Source organism: Terrapene carolina, unplaced genomic scaffold (assembly GCF_002925995.2).
Source record: "Terrapene carolina triunguis isolate 2854851 unplaced genomic scaffold, T_m_triunguis-2.0 Scaffold32835, whole genome shotgun sequence".
NCBI lineage: Eukaryota > Metazoa > Chordata > Testudines > Emydidae > Terrapene > Terrapene triunguis.
Genome location: NW_020697186.1, coordinates 8,354 through 20,040, shown reverse-complemented (window position 1 = coordinate 20,040; position 11,687 = coordinate 8,354). Strand labels below are relative to the sequence as shown.

The 11,687-nt window shown below is 66.4% G+C and overlaps 1 protein-coding gene across 1 annotated transcript in view; it reads right to left on the bottom strand.

Annotated features, from left to right (window-relative positions):
- The window catches only part of LOC112123468 (acid-sensing ion channel 1C-like), a gene marked incomplete at its 3' end in the record, with an annotated part of 12,223 nt that extends 1,036 nt beyond the window's left edge, over positions 1–11,187 (bottom strand). The window contains exons 1-2 of the mRNA XM_026663170.1: positions 10,633–11,187; positions 244–394 (exon numbers count right to left, since the gene is read on the bottom strand). Coding sequence (XP_026518955.1) covers positions 244–394; positions 10,633–11,187 — 706 coding nt within the window. The remainder of the gene's footprint in view (positions 1–243; positions 395–10,632) is intronic.
- Between the last annotated feature and the right edge of the window lie 500 nt (positions 11,188–11,687).

The following is an 11,687-nucleotide window of genomic DNA, read 5'->3' as shown; positions in this document are numbered from 1 at the left end:
AGGGACGGGGTCAGGGAGGGCTGTCCGTGCCGGGTGTTGCTGTCTGGAGGGTGTTGCGGTCCCAGGGACAGGGTCAGGCAGGGCTGTCCGTGCCGGGTGTTGCTGTCTTGGGGGGGGGGGTGCCGGTCCCGGGGACGGGGTCAGGGGGGGCTGTCCATGCCGGGTGTTGCTGTCTCGGGGGGTGTTGCTGTGCCCCGTGTGTGGGGGGGAGCCCTGTGCCCAGCGCCCAGCGCCCAGCCTCACCGCTCTCCCCCCAGACGGGCAGGTACTCCTCCTGCTGGATGTTCAGCATGAGCTCCAGCCCGTTGCCGGAGCCACCCTTGACGGTGGTGAGGAGCTCGTTGCCCGGCACCCCTGCGTTGAAGGTGTAGCACTTCCCCAGGCGCGTGAAGATCTGCAGGGGAGACAGAGCCGGGCATGAGGTCAGCCCCAGCCCAGCCCAGCCCAGCCCAGGGAGACACTGCACCGGGACCAGACCACGCTGGGGGGGGGGGGGGGGGGCTGTGCCATGTGCAGAGCTGTGCTGTGTCTGGAGGGGGGCCGGGCCCGTCTGCACTGCCGTAAGCCCAGGGCTGGTGGGAGTCGACCCAGCTGTCCTGCGTTAGAGAACCCGGGGCTGGCGCGTCTACACTAGTTCTGAACCCCGCGTTAACAGGGGCTCTGGCGTCCTGGCAGCTCGCAGCCCCGAGTCAAACCAGCCTGAAACGGGGCCACTCCCCCCCTCGGGCCATGGGGCGCTGACTGTCCACCCTGCACGGGCAGCTGCCTGCCCCGCCAGCTGAGCTGCCGTTCTGGTCTGTGCCCTCCCAGCGCCAGCCACGCGGAGGAGGCTCCTTTGGCCAAACCTCTCTGGCTTGCGCGGTCACTCACCTGGCAGGAGCTCGGCGAGGGCCGGGGGACACTTGGGCAGCGCTTTGACCCACCCAAGGGACCTGGCGGATTTAATGACAGAGCAGGGGGAGGAGGAAGAGGAGGAGGCAGAGTACCTGGCATCGCAGCCTTGTGATGCTCAGCACAGCCGCTAATGCCCAGTCCGTGGCCGGGCACGGCTGGCGCAGGGCCACAAGCAGAGCCGGTGGGGCCCAGCACCATGCACCCCGGGGTGAGACCTGGCGCCGGAGGAAAGCCACGTTTCTGGAGCGTGGGAGCAGGTTGGGGCCACACCCCTCTGGGTAAAGACACCCGCAGGAGGCCCCCTGGCTGGCCAGAAGCCGGCTGCCCCAGACGGCTACAGCTCCCCTGCGCTGGAGCTGGGGGGTCGACTCTGGGCCAGGCACGGCGGAGGAGTCTGAGCAGCCAGGCGTGTGGTTTGCCCTGAACGGCGGCAGTAACGCTAGTCCGGAGGCATTGCCGGTGTTGCGAACAGCCCATGGATGGGACCCATGTGCCCATGGTTTGCCCCCAAGAGCATATGGGCACGGCGCTGTTGGTACGCAGGCCCTTGGGACCCACAGAGGCCGATTTACGAGCAGCAACGTGGGCTGCACTGGGAACGTTCACAATGCCAGGGTTTGTCGCCAGTCGACATTCAGGGACAGGCTGGGATGCTATTCCCATGGCAGGACCCTGTCACAAGCGGCGTTCTTGTCTCCGCCGTGTGACGCCTTCCTGCCTGGGCTTGTGAAACCAGGGCCTGACCCATGCTCAGCTGGTGCAGAGCGGCTGTGGGATGCGCTGTGGGCAGGTGGCTACACACCCGTTTGGATGCCAGTGTCTGCATCACTGCAGTTGCTGGGCTCGTCCCAGGCCTCGGGGAGCCGATTCCCCCCGGCTGGCCCTGTGACTGCGAGGGGCTATGGAGCCGGTCCCCTCGGCCAGGTTGCTGGATGTACCTGGGCACCAGGAGTCAGGGATGCTCTGCGCTCCCACGCCATGGACTGCCTGGCCCGATGGCATTGGGGGAGAGAATCATAGAGCGGCCGCCGGGGTCGGCTACTCTAACCCCCGCACGAGATGCAGGATTTGTTGGGTCTGTCCCATCCCAGACAGACGGCTCCAGCCTCCTTCGGAAAACCTCCAGTGAAGGAGCTGCCACAACCCCCCGAGGCGTCTGTTCCACCGTCCCACTGTTCTTACAGCTGGGAAGTTTTCCCTGAGATTTCATCTAAATCTGCTGTGCTGTAGTTTGAACTCGCTGCCTCTTGTCCTGCCGCTGTGGCCAGAGAGACCAGCTTTTCTCTCTCTTTTTTATGGCCGCCTTTCAAGTATTCGAAGATCGCTGTCATGCCCCCCTTCAGCTCCTCTTTTCCAAAGCAAACATACCCAGGTCGTAGGGCTTGTACTAGTACGGTAGGAATGTGTTTGTGGGGAGAAAGGGGCTAATTGATTTGAGGGGGGGCCAGAGCTTGGGGGCGGGGCCTTGCTTGTCATGCAATGTCCTTACCAATGACATCCTGGATAAAGGGGGGGTGAATCCATGGGCCCATCCCAGCAAGTTCCTGACCCCGCTGCAGTGTTTGCTCCTGATCCTGGGTTGAGCGTCATTATCTCAGCTCTTGACTGTCTGTCTGTTGCAGCGACAGCCAGACCCTTTCGTGATGCCATAAAAGGCTTTGTTTGCAGCGGGTTTGACGGGGCCACCCTCAGTCAGCCGCCTGCCAACCCCCAGCCCAAGCCACAGAAGAACATTTCCACAACAAGCCGATAGAAAGCGCAGGACACATACAACCCCCCCCGCCCCAAACGCTGCATGTGCCCAAGCCCCACGGCTCCTGGCCCTGTTTCTATGCCAGGCAGCCAGGCAGGGCCGTCACTCAAGGAGCAGGTCAGCAGCTGGTCCTAGCTGGTCTGGGCCTGACAGCACCCCCCCTTCGGGGTCGGCTCCCAGGAGAGCTTGGGGCCGTTCCTCGGGGCAGGCCCAGTGGAAGGCGCGCAGGAGATCTGGGACACGGACTTGTTCTTCCCCCAAATGCTCCTCCGGGCCGTATCCCTCCCAGTCTTCCCCGGCCTCGGCGGGAGCGCTGGGTCTGCTGGAGCACGCTGCCCTCTGGGCCCGGGGCAGTTAATGGTGGCGGGAGAAAAGGGTTCGGGAGGGAGATGTACAACACGGGGGAAAGCTACTCCGGGATTGCAAATGGCCCCAGGTCTTTGGGGTCATTTCATGGGCAGCCAGACCTGGTCCCCTGCCCCAAGGGCAGGATCGGCTGACGGCGTCCGTTGTGCTCTCTCGTAGCCGCTTCTAACCGGTGAGTTCCCGGTGGCCGCGTGCGCTGCGCTCAGCAATGGTGGGCGCTGGGGAGCCGAGGGGATTTCGGGGGGATGCTGAGGGTGGAACCCGGACGTCGGGAAGAACGGGCTCTGCAGGGTCGCGGTGGGGGGAGGGGGGAGGACTGTTGTGGGCGAATTGAGAGGCAGCCAGTCACCCTGCTGGTAATTAAGGAACCAGCGTGGGGCCTGGTCCGGGACCTGACTGACTGCGCCTGCCCGTCGGTACGAGGGTGCTGAGCAGGCGAGGTGCCAGGCTGGATGCCCGGGAGGTGCAGAAATTCCTACCAAAAGCAGGAAGCAAACGGGCAGCCCCGGTCAGATCCAGGAAGGTGGAAGTCCTTGTCTTTGAAGAGACAGGCTGCGTCCTGGGTGATGGGGGCCGCGACACGGGATAAATGCACCAGCGCTGGGGTGCACCCTTGGGAGGGCGGCTGCGCCGTGAGGAAGTCCATCGACACACTAGGCTGAAGGAGACCCAGCGCTCTCCCATGGGGGATTTGGGCCAGGTCAGAGGTCACAGGCATGGATGTAGGTTGCTACCAAAGCATGACGGGCCAGCCACCAGGAACGCCGTGACACCAGCGCCTGGGCTATGAAGCGACCGGAGCGACCTGCCAGAGGAGCATAGTAGCAGGCTTGCAGCCTGGGTCGGCCAGCGGGTACGTACACGTGCCCATCCACACACCAGCAGGGAGCAAAAGCCACAGACCCAGGGCTAAGGGCAGCAGGCCAGGCATGCCCAGGGGGTGACCAGAGTGTGGGGCTTGACTCAACCCATGCTGAAGAGTCTCCGGTGCCCTGAAGGGTAATGACCTAAGGGGGTGGTCTAGTGGGTGAGGGTGCCAGGAGTGACCCATCAGCGGCTCCCACCAGAGCCGGGGGATTCTTACCCATGGCCAGGAGCCCGGGGGCCTTAGTCACAGTCGGGTCCATAAAATTACCGAAAGCCCCCAAGTTTTCTCGGAACACTGTGTGTGTGCCTCAGTTTCCCCTGTGTTACTCAAGTGTCCAGGTGGTGGGATCGGGGTGTGTGATCCTGCAGAGACCGCTAGAGGACAGGTGTGAGTACCACCGGCACAGAGAATGGCTGACAGCCCCCTTCTCTGCAAGGTGTTGGGAACAGAGATCAGGTGACCTGTTTGCCTGGGAAAGGGGCAAAGGACCGAGGAGGGGCTACAGGGGGTCGGAGGCTGGGCTTGTGGAAGCTAGTCTCACTCTCCTGGTTGGGACTCGGGGGGAGGGGGGGGCTCAGGGGCACCAGGCCCTGGATCCCCCCAAGCTGGACTTGGCTGTAACGTCCTGCGCCCTGTGCTGACAAGCTCCGTTCGACGCTGTGTCCCACGCCACGGCTGGCTGTGGGGTGGGGGGCAGGGCCCCTCTGGCTTCCTCAGGGGTCCCTGCCAGGTGGCCCCGCTGTGGGAAGCGCATGGTGAGACCAGGGGGCTGAATGCTCCGAGGTCAGACCCGGGGAGCCCGTAGCCCAGGAGGCTCCATGCCCTGGACAGCCCCGAGGGGAGTCGCCCACCCCAGAGTCCTGGCTGGCTTCATACCGAGCAGCCCCAGGGCACCGGGCTGTGACTCCGTGACAGGGTCACACCCAGGGGACTGGGCACAGGCCAGGGCATGGGCCAGACCCGACAATCCATGCCACGCATACCCACGGCACAGAATGGGGCCGGGCCTGAGGCCACGTCTTGCCCCACAGGCTCGGTGCCACCCCGGGGGGCTGCAGGGCCCATTGCCAGGAAACGGGAGAGGAGGCACCAATCGCCCAGGAACCCGAGACGCCGGGCCCGTGAAGGTGACCCCTCCCCGCAGGCAGCCCCAGCCGCTCGCTCCCCCCAGCACGGGTTCGGGAGCAGCTCAAATGGCCTGAGCTCCTGCAGAGCCCCAGTGGGGGGGCTGAAGGGGCTCGCCCCACTCCCTCTGCCCCTAGGGCACAGGGCAAGGCCCACAGAGGCCCTCTGCATGGGGAAGGGGGGGAGTAGAGACCCCAAACCAGCTTCACCAGGGAAAGCACAGCTCCAAGGCGCTGCAGGGCCTGTACAGCACACCCACCGGGGAGCGGGGGGCGGGATGGCCGATGGCCCAGGGGGAGTGGGGGACTGGCCCATGGCCCGGGGGGAGTGGCCGATGGCCCGGGGGGGAGGGGGGGACTGGCCCATGGCCCGGGCGGGGGGGGGGGGGGGGGGCGGGCCCGGGGGGGGGGGGGAGTGGCCGATGGCCCAGGGGGAGTGGGCTGCTGGCTAGAAAACAAGGGCCACGCCAATTGCCCGGACGTTTGGCACCCATGGCCCGGCTCCTCCGCAGGAGGCCAGCCGGGTGTGACCAGCGGGAGGACAAGGGCTGACGAGGAGGCAGGTGACCATGTTCATGGGGAACAAGGACAAAGGGCTGAGGAGGGGCTGGTGGGTGTTAAGTGGGGGCTGCTGGAACCAGACGCGCCTGGCCTGGGCCTAGGGAGGGGTCTGGGAGCGCTGGGCTCTGGACCGACCCTGCTGGACTTGGCTGTAACTTTCTGTTCTCTGTGGTAACTACAGACTGTCTGCGCTGGGTCCAGACGCCCACTGACCCCCGGCTCTCCCACGCTGGCCGAGCGTCACTGCAGTCAGGAACTGGGGGTGCAGGACTCCCTCTGGGGGTGCAGCCTCCCGCAGGCGTCTGGCTCCAGGACGCCCTGAGGGGAGCTCACGGCGAGGAGCAGGCGGGCTGAAGGCTCCGAGGATGGGTCCCAGGAGGCAGGGGGGGTTTCCCGTTAGTGAAAGAGGGAGCCCCTGAGGGGGCTGAGACACAGGGGTTCTCCCAGGGACGGTTCCGGAGTTGGGCGAGAGCACCGGGCCTGGGGATCTGTGACACCCCCGCACCCCATAGCCCAGTGGTCCCCAGACTGTGGGGCACGCCCCTCTGGGGGGCATGGAGGAACATAGGGGGGGCGCACAGCAGGGCCCAGGCCAGCCCCCATGGGGGTGGGGGGGCAGGAGGGAGCCCCACCCAGCCCAGCTCCGGCGCTGGCCCCAGCTCCACTCCGCCCCCCATCCCAGCCCCACCGTTAGTCCCAGCGCCTCCCCCATCTCCAGTTCTGCCCCCAGCTCCGCCGTCAGCCCAAGCTCCACTGCTGAGCTGCCTGCAGCAATGGGGGGGGACCAGATTCCATTACTGGTAAGGGGGGGATGATGGCAAAAGTTTGGGTACCATGGCCAGAGCCAGACGTCCCTGCACCCCCCGGTCAGAGCCCCCCCTGCACCCCACAGCCAGAGACCCCCCATAGCCAGAACAACGCTCCACAGCCAGAGACCCTCACACACCCCATAGCCAGAGAAACTCCCCCCATAGCGACTCCCCCCTGCGCACTGCATTGGCAGAGCCCCCCTGCCCCCACCCAAATCCAGCCACTCCTCTTTACCCCGTGGCCAGAGAGACCCCTGCCCCCGTGGGGTACAGACCCCCCCATGCCATGGGGTGTTGCTGATGAGTTGTGGCCCCTTTCCCCCAGGAGGCACCAGCCGGAATCTGGCCCCTCAGACCCTGCAGCCGGCTGGCAGCCGGGCTCGGACTCCTGGGGGTGGCAGGCACGTTTTCAAGAGCTTGGGCAGGGGAGGTTCCCCCCGCAGGATCCAGAGGGCCCAGGTTCATGCCCTGCTGCCCCCGGGGTGTAACTGGAGCCACGTGGGAATTCTTTGTAATAGCTGTATGCAGCCTTGGCCTGCCTCAGTTTCCCTCGGGGCATGGCACTGCTGCCCAATGGGCTGATACTCCTGGGAGAGCGCAGGGGTGGGGGGGCCACAGTGCTGTCTGGGGATGGACAGAGTCACTACAGAACCGGTCCAAATCTACAGAGGGGCCCACAGGGCAAGGAGATGCCAAGGCCTGACCGACCCCCACCGAGCAGGGGGCCGCCCGGCAGGACTTGGTTACAGAGCTGGCAGCCCAGGACAGGTGGCTGGGGAAGGGGCTCTTTGGAGGGACTCCGGCGCCTGGGGCGGGGAGACAAAGGGGACAACAGTGAGTGAACTCCGGGGCCGGGGCGGGCGCCGCTCGGCTGGCCCGGCGGGTACTGGCCCGTGGCTGCACTCCTGCCTCGCTGCGCTGACCTCGGCCTGTCAGACTGGCCAGGCGACTAGTTGACGGATCCCGGTTGGCACAGGCGGCCCGCGTGGCGGTGAACGCGCCCGGGAACTTTGCCCCCAGCAGGGCCCAGCACGGCCTCCCGCAGGCCTCGCTGCTGGGAGCACGGAGAGACGGGGCACTGGGGCCTTGGAGTGTGGAGGCCACAGGCGGGTCCCTAGGGAACTGGGGGTCCCTGGGGTCAGCCTGCATAGGGGTCCCGCCCCGGAGCCTGCTGACAGGCCAGGCACAGCCCAGACCCTGCAGCTCTGTGTCAGTGACCCACGGAGACTTCTGGGGTTCTCCACGGCCACCCCGGCACTGCGTAGAACGGGCTGCCTGGCCAGGGACAGGCCCCCCCTTCCCCAGGAAGCCCTGCCTTGGCCAGGGCAGGTGCAGGCCAGCGGGGTGAGCGGTGCCGGCTGGGGGGAGCTGGCCCAGCACTGCACCGGCCCCGGGACTGGCTCTGGGGCAGCTCGGGGGGTTAACAGGAATGCCCAAGCTGGGTAAAGGCCTGGTGCATCCTGGGGGAAGGAAGGGTCCATACACCCCCCCCCCACACCCCTGTCTGGGACACCCCGAAATGGCAACTGGGCCCTGGGTTGGAGCCTTTCCCCCCAGTGCCCTGGGTAGGGGTGTGATGGGCGCAGCAGGCCCATGTGGGTACCGCGGCACCCAACCCACACCAGGGACGCTGTCCTGGCAACTAGGCTGCACAGGTAAGGGAGGGGAGGCATCGCCATGGCAACGGCTGCACTGAAAGAGGGGAGCCATTGCCATGGTAACAAGGGATCCATCTAAGGCAGGGGAGAGGGGGCCATGGCGACGTGTGGGCGGGGAGCTGCCTCCATGACCAGCCGTGTCCAGTCTCCGTTGAATGCCCCTTGCAGGCCCGCCGGGGCTCGGGGGAGCGGGGGTCGTGCCTGCTATTGTGGGGTTGGCCCCACAGGCTCCCTGGGCTGGGGGGGGGGGACCCCAGCTGCAGCGAGAGCTGAGCGCAGGGTGGGCACTGCCAGGCGGTGCTGTGAGCTTGGGGCTGCCCCTTCAGGCCAGGGTCATATGGGGCAGGGAAGTGTCGCAGGACTCCCTCATCGCCCCCTCCACGGGCCTGTCCCCTCTCCAGCCTCCCACGCCCTTCTTATCCCTGATCTGCCTGCTCCCCATCCCCCAAGCTGCCGGGCCAGCCCGGCCCAGCGGGGCCAGGCCCAGCAGCTCCAAGGGACCCCACGCAGACGGAGACACCCCAAGCCCATAGCGGAGGCCGGCCCAGTGCTGCCGCAGGCAGCCCGGCTGGATGCCCCCCGGGGTCTCTGGAAAGTCTCGTTATCCACTGCAACGTCCAACGCTCTGACCATACCTGAGCGCTTGGCCTGAGTGAGACCCTGTGGCAGGGAGTTCCACCGGCTCAGTGTGGGTGGGGACAGAGGGATCCCTCCCCCAGCCTGGAGCGTGCGGCCTGCCTGCCCTGCGCGGGAGATGGAGAGTCTGCACCCAGCGCCCCGCTGCCCTGCGTCCTCGGCCCCGTGCGAAGGTCCCGGCCTGTCGTCCTGCTAGGGCAGGGGCCACCCTAGGCCTCAAACACTCTCAACGCCTGGTGTGACGAAGGGGGGGAGTTTCTTGTTTTTCCGTGTTTTTCCAATGGTTTGCATGCAGAGCGGGTGGGACTCAGTGTCCCTGGGTGTTACTGGTTTAACGAGGTGAGGGGAGAGGGAGTTTGTTGTTACAGAGGACCGGAGAGGGAACTTGGGACCCCGGCCAATGGCCTGGAGAATGGAGACCCCAGCGACTGGTGACCGTGAGGCCCAGCTCAGGAGTTGCAGCCGGTTCTGGCCAGTGGGAGGACAATGGGCTTGTGACGAACTGGGACTGTTCTTAATGTGGTCTTTGAATGCTGAGTGGGGAGTGTTGGCCTGGGAAGGTGGCAGGGGGGTTTGGCTGGGACAGTCTGCATTGGGGGATGGGAGACTGGCCTTGAGGGATGATACCTGAGCATGTAACATGAGAACCCAGGAGGGGGCTGGAGCCGGGTGACACCTCTGCCCGGGAAATGGACAAAGGCTGGGGGAGGAGCCGGGGGGAGGCTGAGTGAGAGACGCTGGAGAGAGTTAGGGTTTTGGAGCTGGCTGGTGAAATGGAGGAGGGCCCAGACGGGGCTCTGCACCCCCCCCCCCCGGGGCTGTGGTGTCCCTGGGGCCCCTAGATGGACCAAACTAAGGGGGTCCTGTTGTCTGTGCCTGCAAGACCTGTCTTGGGCCGTGTTCCTGTCGTCTAAATAAACCTTCTGCTTTACTGGCTGGCTGAGAGTCATGGTGAATCGCAGGAAGCCGGGGGTGCAGGGCCCTGAGTCCCCCATACTCCGTGACAGGGCTGCAAAGAGAGGACCCTGGTGACCTGACCAGCCGGTTCCAGCCAGAGGACAGAAGAGGGGAGCGGAGGCCCCAGTTTACGACCCTGTTTCCCTGGAGAGAAGACAATGGACAGAGGCGGGGCCTGGGGCCGGTGATCTCAGATGCCCAGCGGGGAGCAGGGGGGCTCTGGGCTGGAGAGGGGGAGCAGGCAGAGCCCACCTGGATGCAGAGAGACTGGGGTGTGCTGGGCTGAGGGAGGCCAGGTCTGAGGGTCAGAGAGTTTCCTGTGCTGTGTTCAACTCTCAATAAATCCTCCTGTGTTACGCTGGCTGAGAGTCACTCCGGGCTAGAGAACAGGGGGCATTGTCCCCTTCGGGGGTGGAGGCCCTGGGGGTTCAGAGCAAGGGGACTCCCTGAGGGGGCCCACGGCAGAGACAGACGTGCTAAGGCTCAGAGAAGTGCGGCTCCAGGAGGTGGAGGGGCCTGACCCCGAGAGAGAGTGGACCCCCGAGAAGGGCTGTCGCACTGAAAGGGGCACCCCCCTCCCACGGACCGCACGGGGCCACGAGTGGGCATGATCTGTGAGTCCGTGACACCTGGCTCCATCCGCAGCTCTGCTCACCCCGTTCCACAACAGCTCAGTCCCGAGTCTCCCGCGGTCCCTCAGTCATGGCGGGAGCAGGAATCCCATGCCCAGTACTAGGCACATGGGGGAGGGGTGGATCGTCACCCCGTTCCCTCTCTAATGCCCCGGGAGTATGAGTCCAACGCAGCAGTGCCAACAGCACGACCCCCCCCCAAGTGACTGACAGACCCAGGCCAGGACCCTCCCCTCGCCCCCCGAGCTGCCCCATAGGCCTGGAGTCAAACATCCCCCCACCTTGCCCAACGCCCCGTGGCAGACCCCCCCCGAGGCAGAGACGTGCCTGGGCCTGAGGCAGGCTGTGGCCGGTCCGGTGGGGGCCGCACTCACCGCGGTGAAGTTCTGGGCGGTGCAGTCGGTGCCGCGGAAGCTGCACTGGAGCAGCATCTCGGCCATGTCGTGGCCCGTGCGGTTGTAGAAGTCGGCCATGTCGAAGGGCTTGGCTTTGAAGTTGCGGAAGTTGGCCTTGTCCCGCAGGGCGGCCAGGAGCTGGGGCTCGGCCAGGTGGGGGCTGCGGATCTCGTAGCGGTCGCTGAGCAGGGCTAGCAGCTGGCCCACGTGGTACAGGTCGTTGCGGGTGATGCGGGAGAAGCGGAACTCGTTGAGGTTGCAGATGGTGATGGCGGGGAAGGTCAGGTTGGGCGCGGCCACCTCGTCCAGCTTGGTGACGTGCGGGTAGGAGAAGAAGTAGGTGACGCGCTCCATGCAGACCACCAGCAGGAGCCCCAGCGAGCCCAGGAAGAAGAGGGCCCAGAGCACGCGGCGCAGCGAGAGCGAGCCGTGCCGGAAGATGTGGCTGATGCCGTGCAGCGAGGAGTTGTTGGCGAAGACCTGGAGGCTGGAGAGCCGCTCGGCCCGCGCGCTGCCCTGCGAGCAGGCCCTCATGGTGGCTCCAGTCCCTGTCCCCGGCAGTGCCTCACGCCCCGGCGCCGAGCCGGGCGCCTGGGCTTCCCGCTGCCCTCCCTGGCCTGGGCTGCCCGCGGTGCCCGCCCATGCTCAGCTGTCAGGCAGCCGGGTCCCGGGCTCCCCCTGCACCCAGCGCGGCCAGAGCAGGACCCTGCTCCCACCAATCGCAGGCGCTGGCAACCGCAGCCCCGGATCACCACGGCGATGGAATGTGGCCTGGGACCCCGTCGCCAGGCTGCGCCCCCCCTCGCTGGCCACCCGCGCGGCAGCTGCTCAGCAGCCCATTGTGTGCCCGTCTCCGGGGCTGCCTGCCGGTGCAGCCTGCCGGCGCGATGGCTCCGGCTCCTTAGCAGTCTGCTGCTCCCCCGCCACTGAACATGCTCACACAGCCGCTCGACTCCCCAGCCTGAGCCAGCCCGTCCCCTCCCTGCCCCCCGCCGTCCCCAGGCCGAGCGCACAGCAGCCGGCACGGCCCCCCC